General features: G+C 47.2%; 2 protein-coding genes across 9 annotated transcripts in view; both read left to right on the forward strand.

Annotated features, from left to right (window-relative positions):
• Window positions 1-5,385, forward strand: part of SECISBP2L (SECIS binding protein 2 like) — a 30,067-nt gene extending 24,682 nt beyond the window's left edge. For both annotated transcript variants that reach the window (XM_065688313.1, XM_065688314.1), the window contains exon 18: window positions 789-5,385. In XM_065688313.1, the coding sequence (XP_065544385.1) occupies window positions 789-1,459 (671 nt within the window). In that variant the 3' untranslated portion in view covers window positions 1,460-5,385. The remainder of the gene's footprint in view (window positions 1-788) is intronic.
• A 7,620-nt stretch (window positions 5,386-13,005) lies between these two features.
• SHC4 (SHC adaptor protein 4) overlaps window positions 13,006-18,440 on the forward strand; it is a 32,003-nt gene continuing 26,568 nt past the window's right edge. Inside the window, exons 1-2 of one of the 7 annotated variants that reach the window (XM_065688162.1) lie at window positions 13,013-13,879; window positions 13,955-14,328. In XM_065688162.1, coding sequence (XP_065544234.1) covers window positions 13,750-13,879; window positions 13,955-14,328 — 504 coding nt within the window. In that variant the 5' untranslated portion in view covers window positions 13,013-13,749. Of the gene's footprint in view, window positions 14,329-15,644; window positions 15,815-18,440 lie in introns of all 7 variants that reach the window. The other 6 variants (XM_065688163.1, XM_065688165.1, XR_010614535.1 and 3 more) reach the window with 6 other exon arrangements.

The following is an 18,440-nucleotide window of genomic DNA, read 5'->3' on the forward strand; positions in this document are numbered from 1 at the left end:
ATTCAAATTTCTAATCCTCAGAAGCGTTAGTTACCTAACTCGCATCAGTGGAGGTGTCTTTTCCAGTTCTAGTGAACTGGTGTAGCACTGGTACCAAATGCAGAATTGATTATTGTATGATTGAGGAAAAACTAATGACAGAGGGTAGGAACTAAATTATTGAGGTCTCTGAAGAAAGGATACGTAGCTTAATTATTGAAACTTGAGATGGCAGTGAGCGATTCTAGTGTGAGCAAAAGGCAGATTTATGTAGCCAGTTGCTTAAGCCGAGATGACAGAGGGGCTAAAAAGGAGAATGCTTGTTTGAAGTCAGACAACCTCTTTTTTCAGTCTTATGGTGTATTAAAAAGAAAATAATTTTGGTTTTAATTAATTCTTTTGTGGTGTCTTAGACTTACTTGTTAAACATTTTTTCAAAAAATTCTTAAGCAGATGACTTAATACTGTAGCAGTTTTCTGGTTTTAAGTTATACTTGAGAGTAACCTCCTTGACCACACTCACTGATACATCCAGTGCTTCCACAGTTTACACAGGAAACTAAGTCCACAAACTTTCAACTTTGTAATGTCTGGTTAAGGATACTGTGAAAACCTAGAGTTATTCTCAGCTCTTTCTGTTGTCTCTCTTTCTTCTCTTCTGTTTTCTAATTGAAATTTTTCTTGCAAGCACAGAATAATATTAAAATCATTAGCTCTTACTGCTACTTAAACAGTTCTGGGGTGTTCAGAGAAAATTCTTTTTTGATAGAATTAATGTTTTCTACTTAAACTTCTTTTGAAACTTGTAGAAACAAACTGGAGAAATATGGTGGAAACATCTGATGGGTTAGAAACCTCTGAAAATGAGAGAGAATCCTCATGTAAGACTGCGGTAACAGAAAAAGCTGGTAATGGTCAAATTGAAAAAGCCACTGTTAATAAACAACCACCTTTGGCTACAACTGGCACTACCTCAGCAACAAATCATGGAAAAGCCGCACCAGGTGACAAAGATGAGGTGAAACCAGATGACAATCTGGAATGGGCCTCACAGCAGAGTACAGAAACAGGATCACTGGATGGCAGCTGCCGAGACCTTTTGAATTCCTCCATGACCAGTACCACCAGTACTCTTGTACCTGGAATGCTAGAAGAGGAGGAAGAGGAGGAGGAAGATGATGATGAGGATTATACCCATGAACCAATCTCTGCAGAGGTTCAGCTTAACAGCAGGATTGAATCTTGGGTTTCAGAGACCCAGAGAACTATGGAGACTCTTCAGCTTGGGAAGACCCTTAGTGGTGCTGAAGACAACACAGAACAAAGTGAAGAGGAAGAATTAGAGACTTCTGAGCAGGCTGATCCAGTCACTGATGGTGAGGAATGGACAAATGATAAGCATGCAAGTACCACTCAACATAAACCCACAATTTGTAGTTCTTTGAATAAAGAACACACAGATTCCATCTATATGCCGTAAAAAATAAGCAGGAACTCAGGAACTTTTTAGAAATAAAATTAAAACTAACTGTTGTAAAGGTTGCAGCCATTATTTCGTACACTTCATCTCAACATTTTGCACTGTTAAACATTTAATATGTGTATTTAATTCACAACAATATTTTTGTAGCTCTGTTACTTGATTTAAGAACTAACTTAGCTTTTAATCAGTATCTTTTTCCCAGAATAGAAACTGTGTGGAAAATTTGTCAGTAAGTATTCGTGTGATCTTTTGTAAAAGGAAACATCTTGTAACTGATCAGTTTTAAGCAACATTCATTAAGATGTGACCATTTGGCTCATTTTCACACAGATAACCTATGTTAAGACTGACAAATGACCAACCCTTTACATTGGTGTTATGCCGTTATGCCAGGCACATCAGTGTATTTGACTATGATTTTCTGGTTCCATCTAGAAGTAAAATTTTAATTTCCTTCAAAGAAAAGCTGTAAAACCCCATTTGCAGTCTTAATGCAAAGTAAATAGTAGAGAAATCTATGCATGATTCTTATGCCAAGATGTAGCTTTTCAGTTGGTCTCGGTGAATGCATCATTAAAAAGCTGATGATAGTTGAGATGGTTACAATAAGCTACAACAACTCTGATTCCAGAAAAACTTTAAACCAGAGGGATATAATTAATATTTTGGGGTGTGGGTTTTGTGTGGTGGTTTTGTTTTGTGTTTTTTTTCCAAGGTGAAAATATGGCATTAAAAAACAGCAAAGAAAACAAAAATTCCTCTTTTCTCTCCAGAGTTGCTGTCTGCCAAACCACACAAAGTGAGTCACTAACCATAATCTCTATCCAGGGCTCTTAGTAAACTTGAGGACTTCCTCTTTCTCCTGTCACTTACCTCAGGAATGCTGTTTTGCATATTGTAACCTACGTAACATTGCAAAAAGCAAGAATAATCCTTTAGCAACAAGTGTGAACAGTGTGGTGGCTCAGCGTATATACGCATTCATCTGCATGCTCTGATCTTGGCCACCCCTGTGTTGAGTTCAGGGTGTATCTTAACAATTCTTACTCAAAATGTGACCTCTCTTTGTTCTGGCAGTTGTAGCAGCTTTGGGAGTTGATCTCTAGAGTAGAAAAGGAAGTAGTTTTCCAGGAAAGGAGGAAGTGCCCTGTAGTATGGGGAGGTATTTCAGTGGTTCTGAGGTAAAAGGAAAAAAATACGCCCTCTCTGAAGCATACATGTCGCTGGAGAATTGTTCCATGTTTTGTTCTGATTATTTAAGCAAAATCCATTAATGAATTCATTTTAGATTGAAGATGGAGTATGTGTCTAAACACTGCATGTAAGGAGTATATATTCCATTTTTGTCTTACATTGGCAAGGGAAGTACTGAAACTGCCAGCAGCAAGAGCTTCACTACAAGAGTAGCCAAAGAGTAATTCACATGAGTAACACTTTCATAGTAAATGTATGTTTCTTTTAATTTCACTTGATTTTTCTTGATCATTTGTATCAAAATGCATAAAAATCCTCTGGGTAGGCTGAAAAAAAACCAAACCCACAAGAAACGAATAGCTTAGTTAGGTATTTAATCCACACATATTAATATGGGACCAACGCTTATAGTACTAGTGATGCTGGCATTTTAAGTTGCACTGGGAAAATAAGACTCCAGGTTTAGAAATCATCTACCCCTGGGTTTTTTGGATGCTAATGAGTATAATAGAAACTGTGTGTATTATGTAAATAATGCTTTGATAGGCATAGCAAATGCTATGTAGATAAGCAGTATAGAGAGCTGCTAGGACAAATGGCTGTTCTGTCATGTTCTTAGTTCCTTAATGTAATCTTCCTAGATGTTACAACAGGCATTTTATAGGAAAACTAAGACTAAGGAATGATGCCTCCTGAATGTTAAACCTTTTACTGTATGTAAAATGGCAGATTTCTACCGTCTGTATGTTTTGAAAGAGTTTTTGCTTTAGGAAATGATAAGTGTTTGAACTGCTGACAAGCAAAACTTGCCCTTGGATGTGTAAGCACGTCTCGACACCAGCTGAGATCCATGTATGCACTGAGGGCAAAACTTCACCAGAACATCAAAAAAACAAAGGTGTTTGTAATTTTTCCTTCTGCTTTTTCAGTGCCAGTGATTCAAATAACTTTTGATCTTGAAGTACGAACATCAAAGGCGCATCTTTTTATATGTCTTTTCTGAACTTGGACTGTCATTTTAAAATTTTCTGACGTTTGTATCAAAGAAGTCTTGTAATATTCAGCCCACTATTTAACTGCAGTTTTGCTACAGGTTTAATAGAGTTCTTGATGGTGATACAGCACTTCTAGTATCTCTCAATTTGCCAGCAAATAAGGAACTAGTCTCTTTTTCAAATGTGGCAGATCACCCTTAGAGGAGCAAACTGAAACTGAGTACAGGAAACTGGTTTTAGTGCTTCCTTTTGATAAGCTGGGAATGAGCAATAACTCTGAGAATGAAATTGCAATTCCTTTGGGAGTGATCCGTTTGCATCTAAAATTAGGGAAGTTCCTTGCCACTTGAAGCACTTGAAGAGAGTATCTCACTGTGGTAATCTTGATTCTGTTATCACCAGAATTTAGAAAGGAAGTCTACAAATGTTTTACAATACCATGATTTATTTTTTCTTTTACAAGTAGCTGAATTTCTATTTCAGTATAAAGGTGTGCAGTGTACTATACAGGTTGTTGCTGTCCCCAGGAAGAGGTGTTTCTGTAGTTGCAGGTGTATAGATATTTTCGTTGTGAAAATGATTATTCGGAAAACAAATCTACTTTTCTTAAGACATTCTTTATAGAAATTATTTCACCACTTAATTTATCTGGTAAAATCCAAACTAATGTATCTGTGGTAGGGGTAGGGATCTTTAAATCTGGTAGAGGTGTCTATGTATACAGCCTATTTATATGAATACTTTCAGTATCTCTGTCAAAGTGGATTACAAATATATAAAAGGGAAAAATCTGGAGAACTTTGTCCTTAGATGGACCAAGTAACAATGTCTGGGTATGGTTAGGGACCTGATCCTGCGAGCACATGCTTAAGAGCATTAGTTCCACTGGCTTAGATCGATGGCCTGTTTATCTGCTTAAGTTGTGCGCAGGTAGTTGTAAGACTGGAGCTAAACAGTGACAGAAGGTATTGACCTGTGTTTTAAAAAACTTACTATAGAAAATGTTCAGTAATGCACTTGTTGGTGTTCTTCTGGTAAAGATAAGAGGTGTCTTTATGCTTATTTGGGTGGGTGGGAGCTTACACAATGTGATTCTGTCCAGTTCTTTAACACAAGCTTCAATTTTAATAATGTTACTTTAAATACATATGTACAAAGTATTATTGTTTGAAAAGCTGCTGTTTGCTGAACTGTCATTAAGTATTTCCTGTGAAGTTGTGCCAACTAATGAAAGTTTACTGAGTTGATGTCAATGTTAGCCATTTAAAAATTGGACATGACAACTAGTTAATGAAACAAAAACCAGCAGAAGTAAGCCATAGAAACACGTAACGTGGGTCTGCTACCCACCCTGCCACACATAAGGAAATACAGGAATGTCAAACCCAAAACTTCCTCGCCAATGAATGATAAAGCCGAAAGTAGAAACCCAGTTGGCACAGCCCACCTTCTAAATGTTGATAAATAGTTCATATATTTTACTTTTGAATAGATTCTACTAAGGAAAGCTGTTTAATCTTTAATGTCTTAAAATTTATAGTAATATTTAGGTTAAAGCAGTAGAAAAATCATTATGAAATACAATATGAAGGGTTTTGTTCCATTTCTTTTTTGCTGTATGAAGGATAATTGTTCTGTCTACCGTACTTTTTGGAGTAATAACAGCTTTTTTGCACTATGTAAATACTAGTGGGGAATTCTTCCATAACTAATAAAAATGATTGTAGAAATTTACAGCTTTATTACTGTGGTATGTGTGTTCACAACTACTTTACCCTGCGTTTGTTTGCAGACGCTGCCCTGGCACTACGGGAGGTGAAGGTCTGTGTTACACCGTACTTGGCCACAGGGTGGAGAAGCCATGTTGGGGCTCCTGGCCTCGGCCCCAGCGCAGGGAGCTGAGCCCTCAGGTCACCCAGACTGAGAGGTGACTGCCAGGGAGGCTGAAGAGAAAAACGGGGTTAGCAGAGGGATTCTCATGTTATGGAGCCCGGTCCTTTTTGTCACACATCATCTTAGTGATGACTGGAAAAATACAGAAAAACCCTGCCATTCTTTGGAGACCATAAGGCTGAACTAGGCCCACAATATTTTATTGTGAGGGTGGTGAGGTGCTGGCACAGGTTGCCCAGAGAAGCTGTGGCTGTCCCATCCCTGGCAGTGTTCAAGGCCGGGCAGAATGGGGCTTGGAGCAACCTGCGCTACTGGAAGGTGTCTCAGCCTGTGTCAGTGCATTTGGAGCTAGATACGAGCTTTAAGGTTCCTTCTAACCCAAACCTGGCTGTGATTCTATTGAATTGGAAAGAACTTTTTACTTAAGAGTAAGTGAGCAGAAATAACCACAGTACCTCCAGAAGCTAGAATTTCTTGCATGCTGCTAATATACAACAGTGCAAGTTGACCTGCCTTTATTGTTATCCTGATGGATGAAGTCACCTTTGGAAAATAACATGAAGTTCTCAGCATGTTGTCCCCTGTTCTCCAGTGACTCACTGGTAACTGCAGTGTCATTAACTGGTTTTGCAACTCCCACGTGTGAGAATATTTGTAGCAATTCATAAAGGATACAGCTTCATCCTGTAATTTTGAATTTTCTATTTATGTGCCTTAAGTTCGTGTTTCAGTTCTGCTATTGCAATTGTCTTCTGCTGAAAGTGCTTCTGTTATAAACTGTACTCTGTACGTGCTAATCAGTTGTCATCACAATTGTTCCTCACATCTGGGTTTTTGCCTGTGTCTTCACCCGGCTAGAGTTTTGGAAAGAACAAAAAAGAAGGTGGCACCGTGTGACTTGTGCTGTGGAAATCACAAAAATATTTATTGCTCCAAAGCCTCACAAACTGAATTCTCTTCTCTATTTCTTCATGGCTAAAGAACCATGAACCATTTTGTAGCGCCCCTGAGGAGAGTTCCTTGCCTCTATGGGGAGTTTTGTAAAAGGTGCACCCCCACCACAAGAACAAAACTGCTCCCACTATTGCTGCACTGAAGGTCACGAGAGATCGTGAATCTGCATGTCTGTAATGCGCAGAGAGACCCCTGTTGGTTAACCTGTACTATTTATGCAACAAGTACTGCTCTTAGGACTTGCTTTCAGGTTTTTAGGATCCCTCTGTGTAAAAGGGAGGAATTTAAAAAAAATAGTACTTTGTTGTTCAATAATGCCTTAAAAAAACCCACGCGAATCCCTAAAGCAGATGATGCAGCTGAAGTCTGTTGACCTTTTGGGGTCTTTTGAGTTAGCGAACAGTACAAAATACAGGGAAACCGAAGCTGGAATGTACTTCCTGGCAACAGCTCCAGGATGCTGCTGTGCTCGTAGCTGCTGGATCCTGGTTTCACACTAGTGTTGGTGAGCGCTCTTGGAGGCGGATGTGGGTGGGTGTCCATCTGGTCAGTGTCTAAAGTGCCTGGCTCTATTTGGTGTTTTCCAAGGATCGTACTTTGAGTAAAGAGTAGTTTAGCAATGGTGTAATGCTGATAACAGACTTGCTCTTGTGTGGAAGGGTGCGGAGTAAACTACGTTTCCTACGGTTATCTGTGTGGCAGCCATTGGTAGTTGGGTTTCCCTGGAGGCTGCTGCAGCAGCTCCATGCAGGCAGTGGTTCCATCGGTGTTTGTGGGGAAAGTTAATGGGTGTTCACACTAAATGCAAAACAACTTTGTCATTCTATAAGGCTTCATGCCTCTATAGTAGGTTACTCATTTCTTGCAGAGTTATAAAGCAATAATAAACATCACTCCATGCTTGTGGGGATTGTTTACACTTTTCCAAAAGTTTTGCAGCATCTTTGAAGGGAAAAAAAACCTAAACATAAGTTATTTGGATCATTATAATCGATTTCTTGCAATGGAAGGGTACGTCTTCAGATGGATTCTGTCCATGAGAGTATAATTTCAAACTAACGGATGGTTGCCAGCTGCAGTTGAGAAGGTGAGTGTCCCTTCTGCTATCGACTGTCTCGAGGAGTAGGTGAGCACTGGAGAGGTGAGGATGTTTGGCAAAAAGGCTGTGGGGAGCAAGAACTGGAAGAAGCTCTTGCAAAGCCTTCCTTATGGAGGAATGTGGATTGTAGAGGAAGAGCAGTTTAACAAAAGTGAAACAATCAAAGGTGCCCCAATGTCAAGGTTTCCGTTCTGATTTATTACAGCCAAGTTAAAGGCAACTGTCTAAGATGGAAGGAGGAGATGCTCAGTGAGGGTGTATCCTTCAGGGTTTCCTTGGGTCTCTTCTGCACAGCTAAGGAGACACTGGGAGAAGTTCAGCTGTGTTGTGGGATTTATTCTTTTCAAATATGTGCTAGTGGACTGCTCTACAAAAATATAGCTTGCAGCTGAAATGCGGGAAAGAATGTTCCCTGCCTGCTACTGCTTGATGCCATTGAAGTGCGACTGCTTCCAACTTCCTTTTGAGCTGATGGTAATTTTGTGGGGCTGTTGCTGAAACTTGTTTCACATGGTGGGTAATTCCGCAGAGATGAAGCTGGAGGCTACTTTTAGGCTGAAATTTGTCTCTGTATCCTTCCTGCTGTGTAGCTGTGCACAAAGCCAGAGCCAGCTTTGAGCACATCAGGTACCGGATGCTTCATCTGCAGTTGCTTCCAGCACTTTGTGGTACAATGGACATCGGGTGATGCTGGGTTTTGCTCATGACCGCTTGGCCTCCTTGCAAGCAATGCTGAGGCAAGCCAGCAAGTGCTGCTGAATGTATCTTCAGGCTCTTAGCATGCAGCTCTCCTTTCAGAAAGCAGTGGTTAGGGTAACGTTGTTTTGTGGTGGCTTGCAGCAGCTCTGACTAGCTGTGATGTGGTCAGTACACCCTTGTTGAGGCCCAGAGGCTGGTATCATCCACCTCACAGGAGGGACAGCTGTGGGGTCCCTCATGCTGTGCCCTCCTCCAGTGTTCAGCTTGTGGTTCTTAAACGCTGAGATAGCCTGAGGCACATGGGGTTTATGTTTGACTGCTTTTCCTCAGAGGTGCAAGCACTGGCTTTGTGCTGGCTGTGGAGCAACCTTCTGGCTCTGATTTTTGGGCCCTTACTCAGGAGATTCCAGCCTGCTGCTCTTCCCCCGTGCTGTGGGGTCTCTCTTGGTGGAAAAGGCAAAGCCCAGCAGTATTTGAAGAAGGTGGCCATGTTGCCAGGCAAAGAGGAGGCGAAAAGGGAGGACATGCAGCATGTCTAGACTAGCCCTGTTGCATGCCATGCTGGGTCCTTCTATGCCCATGCTCAGCTGCAGGGATGGGTCCTTTGCCCAGGCCAGCCCTGCCTTCTGCTGTCCCATAGCTGTGGTTTTGGACAAAGCAATGTTGTGAATGGTTAAACTGGGCTGAGCAAAACACAGTGTGGTGCCAAGAAGGAACATTGCAACTTGTCTGTAAGTCACCCTGGGACTTCTTTTCTGGGTTCAGCACTGTTGGATGCTTCAGAGATAGAACAGGAGAAAAGCAGTGTCAGTCTAATCTCTGACTCTGCTTCTATATCCAGGGTTGTGCTTTTGTCCTTTCGAAACCCCTTAGCTCCCAGCTCTGTCTTCAGCCCAGGCAAACCCCCTCTGACTCTCCTGAAAAGCAGGTGGGCTGCACTTATCAAATACACCTGGTCTTAACCCATTCAGAACAAGGGAAAGGTACCTATGGGAGATAAACCAGTGACAATGATTCAGTGTGTGGGAAAATAAATTGCTCTCCTTTGAAATGAAGCAGAGGCTGTGCATGACTTCCGTTAGTGCAAATAAGCCTGCTTCAGTGCTTCCTGTAAGTACCTGACACCACACTGCTGGTTATGGGGCTTTCCTGCTGTTCTGTAGCACTTTGCTGATTTCTACCAGCATCAGCCAGGCATGTCAATGAGGAAGGAAGGCAGATCAGCTCTGTGCACCTCAGCATAAATTAATGCTGCTGTTGCTATTTATACAGGAAAAAATTCCCCCGTTTACCCTGTGTTTTAACAGAAGGGCTGAGCTCTGTTGTGCTGTTTGCAAGGGGCAGAAACGGCTTCCTCTGGGCTCCTTCAGGAGTGGGACTGCTTCGCGGGTGTGCTCTGGGTGGGCGACAGCTCTGCTCCCTGTGCTGCCCACACATGCTCCTCGTGCGAGACTGATGAGCTGGCTGCTCTCTTCTACATTGCTCCCCAATTTGCCTTCGGCTCTCCAGTTGCCAGCAAGCACCACATCTGTGTCCCTGCATCTGCTTTCCCTGGCGCCTGTGCTGCAAAGGGAGGGTAGCACAGCAGTGTTAACTGCCTGCTAGACCTGTGGTCTCACAGCCCCAGATCAGAAGTGGTGTCACTCCCAAGGGTGCCTGGGGCTGGCATCAGCCCTTCCTCCACAAAGGCTCCCTGGGGTGATACTGCAGACATGGCTGTTGCTACCTTACCTCCTTCTCTGTAGCTCTTTTAAAGGGGTGTTAGAGGTGGCTGCAGCTGGTTAACTGCTTGCTCCTGCTCATATGTAATGGTGCTGCCCTGTCAGAGTGGTTACACCTGACAAAGCTCCTGTCCCCTGTGACAGAACACCACTGGGGTCACAGCAGTTTTTCATGCAGCATATTTGAGGGTGAGAGATTGTCTGGGGCTGTAAACAGGGCATGATGGAGGGTTTGGTGTGATGGGGCCAGTACCACAGCGAGTGAGGGAGGTTTCAGCTTATAACTGCACAAGAAAGGCGTTCCCACATAGCCTGAGATAACAGGCATGGCACAGCTCTTCGGCAGCACACACCGTCACATGTCAGCACCATGTGAGGGGCAGAATGACTTCTCCCTGTGTCTTGCTGAGGCAGCAGCGGCTGGGTGGGCAGCAAGCGGGCAGCTCCCTGGGCCCTGAGCACTGAGAGCAACTGGGAACTCGAGCTGTGAGCAAGAAACACAGGCTCCTTTTAGGCAGCACACAAGGCTGTAGGCTTGGTTTCACCAGCGCTTAAAGGAGCTTTGTTCTCTGTGCTGGTCAAAGGCCGATTTCCCAGTATCTTACACAGAAATCTTGTTTTTAGCCTTGATAAGAAAGCTCTTTAATTTACAAAGGCATGGCATTTTTCTTTTCCCTCCTCTTCCTCCCCACAATGGCTACTATGCCTTGGACAATGCTGCTCTTTGCTGGGTTCTGTTCTCGATCTTGTATTTTTTGATCGCTGCTGAAAACAGAGCTTGTCACAATTGCATTTTTCTCTGGAACTTGCTGTAAAACACCAGCTATTCTTCACCTCCCACACTGTAATCATGCTTGCTGGTGCCGGTGAGCCGAGGAGGGCTGGTTAATGTACTGGCTTCCCTCTAGAGAGGGAAAAGCCCCTCTGGCATCTGCGATGGGCAACAACAGTTTGGCCATGAGGCAGCAGGTGCTGGTGCCATGCAGGGCTCCAGCCACAGCCCTTGAGTGCTTAGGGAAGGACAGGCTGATGCACAACTGATTCTTTTTCTTGAGAAGCTTTCCTTTCACCACATCACTGGTTTAAAGCCCATCCTGTTGCCCCTTGTCACCTGCCAGCTCTCCTAGCCGCAGTGGGACACACTGGGGATTGCATCCGCTGCAGGGCTGCAAGGGACCTGTCTGCCCCTTTTCTCACTTGCACAGGTAAGGACAGCTCAAATTGCCTCCTGAGGGACGTGCAGCTGGCAGGAGGGCTCAGGAGACGAGGACAGGCCAGGGGCAGCCCGCAGCCATGAACTAGTCTCTACCTGTGTAAGGTCTGGGGGAGCATCCTGGTTACCAAGCCACCCTTTGCCAGTGCTGTCACCTCCACACGTGAGGAAGGCCCTCATCGTGTGCTCAGAGCTGGGAAGGGCACTAAGGCTGATCTCACAGGAAGGGCAGGATTGTTTGGTCTGGTTGCATGTTTTTCATGGCAGTGAAAAGAGAAACCAGGGATGTCCCCAGGACAGGAGCTTGGGGCATCAGCATCTCCCTGAGCACCCGTCCTCATTGTCCCCTTCACGGTAAATACAGCCCACACTGCCTCCAGTCCCTCCTCCTCACCAGTGAGGGCACCATGGCCTCCCCATTCCATCCTGGGTATTTCCTCCAGCCCTCTTGATGGCATGTTCTAGCATGGCATCAAATGAAAGCCTGGAGAAGAGAAGGCGGCGTGGAGACCTCATAGCAGCCTTCCAGTATCTGAAGGGGGCCTATAGGGATGCTGGTGAGGGACTCTACATTAGGGACTGTAGTGACAGGACAAGGGGTAACGGGTTAAAACTTAAACAGGGGAAGTTTAGATTGGATATAAGGAGGAAATTCTTTCCTGTTAGGGTGGTGAGGCACTGGAATGGGTTGCCCAGGGAGGTTGTGAGTGCTCCATCCCTGGCAGTGTTCAAGGCCAGGTTGGATGAAGCCTTGTGTGGGATGGTTTAGTGTGAGGTGTCCCTGCCCATGGCAGGGGGGGTGGAACTGGATGATCTTGAGGTCCTTTCCAACCCTAACTATTCTATGATTCTGTGAAAGCGTTAAGAAAAATGTTAATGCTTGGAGAATTTCTGTGCTTTATGTACAATCAATAGTGCTGCTAGTCACTGCTGAACATTTTCTGTTCTCTTGTGCTCAAAGCTGTTGCTAAAGCTTCACAAGACATCAGCCGCTCCTTGTAACTTGTGCCTGGTCCAGGTTTTGCCTTTGGGTTTGATTCTGGGGGCAGTCTGAGCCTGCAAGGGTTCCTTCAAAAGCAGCCGCTTCCTCCTTGAGCTAGATTTCACGGGGATGGTGGTGTCCCTGCTTTCCTGCAGAAACCACTGCACCTTTCAGGACGTTGTCTATTCTATTCTATTCCATTTGAAGAAAAGAAGGAAAACTCAAGCTAAAGCAGTGTCTGTGCTATCTCCGTCCTGCTCCGTGCCCACGGCTTCCCCCCGGGCACCGGCAGCCCCCCTGCAGCGCTGCCGGTGAGGCGAGAACGAGCCCGGGGCCGCTGTGAGGAAGCACCTCTGCACAGGGCGGGAAGCGCGGCCGCTGGGCCGGTTCTCCCTCCCGGCCAGAGCCCTTCCTGCCGCGCTCCGCCGCCCGCCGTGCCGCCCCGGGCGGAGAAGCCCCCCATGGAGCCGGGGTAACTCGTGCTGCGCGCCCAGGCCTTTGCACGGGGGGAAATAAACCCGGGGCGCTTTTTCCTGCCTGAGGTAATGCAGAGCCAAAGGCGGGCGCGGAGCTGCAGAGCCGGGGCCCCGGGACCTGTCCCTGCCCTGGCTCCGGCAGGAGCATCACGGGGGGGGGGGGGCTGTGGGGGCCGGACCGGCGGCCGAGAGGGGCTTGTGCGGGAATTGAGGCCCCACGGCGGGGGTCCCGCTCCCCCGCCCCGCTCCCCGCGCGCCCAGGGCGCGTGAGCTGGCGGCGGGCGGCGATTGGCTGCGAGGCGCACCCCGGGGGCCGCCGGGCCGCGGCCGCCCGCCGAGCGCCATTCACGGCGCTGCCCGCCCGCACGCGCCGAGCCTCATTCACAAAAAAAAAAAAAAACCCAAAAAAACTTCATTCATAAAAGCGGCGGCGGGGCCGCGCCGGGCGCTGCCGCTCCGCCGGGCGCGCACCGCGGTGCCGAAGGGCTTCCCGGCGGGAGCGCGCGGGGCTGCCGCCGCCGGCGCTGCGCCCCGTTCGCCCTCAAACAGCGGGGCTGCTCCTGGCGGCGCGGCGCGGGGATGCGCTTCGCCTCCGGGGCGGCCGGCGGTGGGAATGCCGAGAGCCGGGCACCCCGCGGGGCGCTTCCCGGTCTGCGTTGGAGACCGTAGCTCGCTCTCCTGCTTCGCTGGAAAATGCCTGAGCTTTTGCTGCAGCCAGGACTCCGCGGTTGACGATGCTCCGACTGTGAGCCCTCAGAGCTAGGTGGGATTTAGTGCGGGGCGTGAGGCAGGAATGAAGGCAAGTTTGGATAGGGGCTCTTCGGCTTAAGCTGCTGTACCACTGATGCGCTTTCCTGTGTGCTGCTTTTATTACTGTTTGCAAAATACCAGGTGTCCATTCATTTTTAAACCTTGTCCATTGAGGAAAATAAACCACTCAAGAGGGAGTCAGTAACAACAGCCAATAGGTTTCTGTTTTTAATGACTTGCCTGATTTCCATATAATTTATCTACAAGAGCCAATTTATGCAAGACGATCCAGTTACAGACCTGCCAAGGCTATGAGAGAACGCATCCAGCAGAGCCTCGGTGGACACGTCCTGTATGTATGGTTATTCCGATATCCAGGAATGCTGCACAGAGCTAAGTACAGCCGATTCAGGAATGACTCGATAACATCCCTTGATGAAGGTACGCAAAATACGTCTTTAAATATTAAAGGTTCTTCCTCCTCTTCCCATTCTTCATCACCTAATTTACTGGCAGAAGATGTCTCCTTGGGGCCACAGGACACCTGCAGCACCCTGTGCACACTGATCCCCCGCATGGCTAACATTAAACTTGCTAACCCGTCAAATCTGCCGGGGCTGAAAAGCTTCTGCCTAGGAATGAAAGAGGTGCCAAGGATTAAACTCACGGAGTGCGTTACCATCCCGAGCAGCCCAACCTCGCCTGAGATCAGCTGCCTGTCGGCCTCTTACCCACAGCCCGACCTGGACAAGTTGGCCCTAATCCCCAAGGCAGCGGGTGACTGTGCTGTGCGGGGAGCAGAGGAGGCTGCTCCTGTGGGCAGGCAGGACAGGAGCCTTGCACACAGCCGTGAAAGCGCGGGGGAGCTGGGAACAACCTACAGCGTGCGGGTGAGTACTTCTCACGGGGTTTCCATTCTCTGACAGGGCAAACTGCTCAGGTGGCTGCAGGATGACTTCCATGTTCCCAATCCTGAAGTCAGTGCTCCGAACCACTGACTTCTCCCATGTATTTCCTGTTTCCTGGCGTATGTAGGGCTGTGGTGTCTAACAGAGGGAGTTAAAAGGACCACAGGCACTCCCAGAGGTAATACAACCTCCATTTCCAAAAGACTATCTTTAGACTCTCTGAGGAGTTCAGCTAAGCTGCAATTCAAACAGGGGTTACTCTGGCCTGAAATGCATATTGGAGGGAGAAGGAGGCCCATGAAAAGGGCTTCCTATAACTTACAGAGCAGCTCCCAGGCACTAGGTGTGGGCTGGTACATGCCACTGTCATATCTGCCATGAAGGGTGTGGGACACATGCTGGGACCACTGCTGCTGCTCGCAGCACCTCTCCCCCACGCCTCCTGCCTTCGGAGGTGAACAGGCAGAATCCCAAAGCTGCCCTCCTCTGCTGTAGGGTGGATTTTCTTGGTAACAGTGATGTACGGAAGCCACTGCGTTTCTGCAGAAGACACCCTGAAATAGCCTTTCCTGGTATTTGTCAAATTGTGAGCTGGGCTTGATGGGTACCATCTTCTAATTAGTAGTCAGTGGCTCAGAGAAGACTGCTTTTGCTCCCTCCACACCTGGCAGCTTTCTCATTTTCTTTTCCTCTCCTTTTCTATGGCCAAACCTCACCATTTGCTAGTCTTTACTTCCTTCTCTGTGCTCCGAACCTCTGACCCTGTACATTTTAGTGCTTATGTTTCATCTGTCAAAAAGCAATCCCAGTCAAAACCTGCCTGCTGCTTGCATGGAGGGAGCCAGTGCAGACCATGGGGAAATGGCAGAGAAAGCAGTCTAAACCTGCTTCAGAAATACTCATGTAATGGCTGGTCTGGCCAAGAGCTCCTGCAGCTCTCATAGTCCTCATGCCTGTCCCTGATATAGAAGGAGGACCGCAGGAGCGACCTGTACAGGGGGTTATTAACCAACATCTGTTTCCCCTGGTGGGCTGCAGGCAGAGTGCTAAGAGTATGTGTGTGTGTAAGCTCTGTTTGATGTAAAAGAGGTATCAAAATGTTCCAGCAAGAGTAAAAGAGCTGTAAGACTTGCAAAATCTGTTTCCTTTGTGATGTTTCACAAGCAGGAAAGCCTAAAGAAAGGTGCAAGGCCAAGAAGAATCAGTCAATCACTTTCCAAATGCAGCAGGAGGGCAGGCAAGCCAGAGGGGGGAAGAGTTACCTGGGAAAATAGCTTTGTTCACCTTTCCCTGGGCAGGAATGAGATGTCTGCCTGGCATCCAGCAGTGATAGCACAGCTGGTTTGATGGGATGTTGGCCGAAAAGTGATGGTGTCCCAGCATGGCACCAGCTGCTGTGAGTGGAGCCACAGGAAGCCTGGAACATTCACCTGGGATGCAGCAGGTGGAGGGAGGAGAAGCACAATATGTATGTTCTCTTTTCTTTAAATTCTAGTACTAACGTGAGCAGCTGAGGTTTTGACACCAGCAGACTGCTAAGATAAATGAATGAGCATGTAGGCTGTGGCTTAAGGTGGCAGTGCAGGGGCCACTGCAGCTCCAGGTGCTGCGCTCTCGGCCTGTGCTGGTGGATGGTGTGATGCCTAGCGCGCACTGCACAGGATCTGCCTCCTGTGTTGCCAATGCAGTGCAGCCCATGAGTAAGAACTATAGAGATTTAAGTACTGGAATGCTAATGCCAAGGCACACTTAAAGGATTCAGTTTTTGACAAGGGGAAGAGATGATGAAACCCTGGGGGAATTTCCCAAGTTTCTGTTTGTGGCCCAGTGCTGAGAGCAAGAAGCACCAAGGTCTCACCCACTGGGGAGCATGTGAGCAAGAAAGAACAAAGAAAAGAGAAAGACTTGATGGGAAGGTCATATGAAGTGGGGAAGGGCTCATCACCTCCTGCTGCTCCCCAGGTTCTATTTCATAGAATCACAGAATGGTTTGGGTTGGAAGGGACCTTAAAGCTCATCCAGTTCCAACCCCCTGCCACAGACAGGGACACCTTCCACTAGACCAGGTTGCTTCAAGCCCCGTCCAGCCTGGCCTCGAACACTGCCAGGGATGGGGCAGCCACAGATTCTCTGGGCACCCTGTGCCAGCTCCTCAGCACCCTCATAGTGAGCTTGCAGTATGTTTTATTTGGAATCAGCCCATTTCACTGGGAATGTCCCTGAAGGGGAGGGTCGCTGGCAGGAGCCTCCCAGCACAACAGGGAAATGTTTTCCTGCATCTTTCCTGCATCTTCCCTACTGTTGCTTCTGCACCTGTGTGCCTGCAAGAGCCAGCCCCAGGAGAGCTGCAACAGCATTGCTGATGTGTCCTGGCCAATCTCTTGGTTGTTTTTTTCAACTTTTAATTACAAGCAGGTTGCTAAATATGCAGCCTGGGGGCTTCAGCATCAGAGCATGGGCAAGGTGCCCATTTCCCCAGGGACCATGAGGCTTCTCTGGGAGCTGGTGATGAAACCCCAGAAGGGTTGGGAAGCAGCCAAGGGCACAGGGCTGCAGCATGGTGGCTGGAACATGGTGCAGGGGGAAGGTCTTGCCTGGAGGCAAAGAGGGGCTGAGACGTTGAGGGGCTGGGCAACTGTGGGAGCTGCTCCCAGTCCTTACCCCCTGGCCTTTGACCTTCTTTCTGTGGCATTTGGAGACACCTCCTATCCCTGTGGAGCTTCTTGTGCCCTGTTAAAGTATGGGATGATTGGGATCTCCACAGAGACCATTTTACGAGGAAAGTCAGGTCTATGTTACACGGACTGCTGCTGCCAGAGATCTTTGGCCTTAAAAGCTTAATTGGAGTCTGAAGAGGATTTGGCACTTATGTGGAGAGGATCCACAGTTATTTTAGAGGCAATAATATGGTGAAGTAATGAAATGCCTTAAGGCAGAAGCTGGAGTTGAGGCAGGGATTGTCTTTCTGGGGTTGGTATAGCAAGGTGATGCAGGGGGAAACCAGCTTTGGCCGTGTGACTGCTGGTGACAGGGCACCTGTGTCACAGCTGTGTGTCCCTTGGGCTCTGGTGAGGAAGCCAAGGCACATATCAGCAGCTGTTCCCCGAGATGCTCATGAGAATAACAGAGAGCCTGAGTATTAATACTTCAGTAGGAGCCTGGGCAGCTCTGATCCCCACACTGTTACCTTCCAAAACATGCTTTGTATGCAGTTTGCTGCAGGACTTACAAGACGGATATTTACCTTGTCCTTGTTCATGTTCTACCTGCTACATGCCTTCCCACAACGCTGCCATCCGGAGCTCAGGTTGTCTCTAAACGGTGCCCATAACAGCCACAAGCACTTGTGCCTCCTGCCAGTGTTTGTTATAGCTGTGACAAACCTGAGGAATATTGCAAGAGGTACTTACCCTCGAGCCTCTCTCTGCAAGACAGACACTGAGGTGCTGGAGCAGGTCCAGAGAAGGGCAATGAAACTGGTGGAGGGTCTGGAGCACAAGTGTGACGAGGAGCAGCTGAGGGAACTGGGGTTGTTTATTCTGGTGAAAAGGAGGCTCAGGTGAGACCTTGTTGCTCTCTACAAGTACCTGAAAGGAGGCTGTAGTGAGGTGTGCCTTGGTCTTTTCTCCCAAGTAACATGTGACAGGACAAGAAGAAATGGCCTGGAGTTGCACCGGGGAGGTTTGTTTAGATAGGTATCAGGAAACTTTTTCATGGACAGCGTTGCCAAGCATTGGGACAGGCTGTCCAGGGAGTGGTGGAGTCAGCATCTCTGGAGGTATTTAAAAGACATGTAAAAAAATTAGGTAGACGTGGCACTTAGGGACATGGTTTAGTGCTGGACTTGGCAGTGCTGGGTTAATGATTGGACTAAATGATCTTAAAGGTCTTTTCCAACCTAAATGATTCTGTGATTCCTGTGGGTGAATCACTGGCTGTCATTCAAGCTGGAGCCACTAACTGTGTTATGGCAGGGAATGAAATGAGACGTGGGTCTGGATTAGAGGGTGCCTGAAAAGCTTATTCACATGGGCTCTGCCTAGTGCCTTCACATCTCCTCCCACACAGTCCCTCATCCTGTTTGTAGTCACTCT

Source organism: Lathamus discolor, chromosome 8 (assembly GCF_037157495.1).
Source record: "Lathamus discolor isolate bLatDis1 chromosome 8, bLatDis1.hap1, whole genome shotgun sequence".
Classification (NCBI taxonomy): domain Eukaryota; kingdom Metazoa; phylum Chordata; class Aves; order Psittaciformes; family Psittacidae; genus Lathamus; species Lathamus discolor.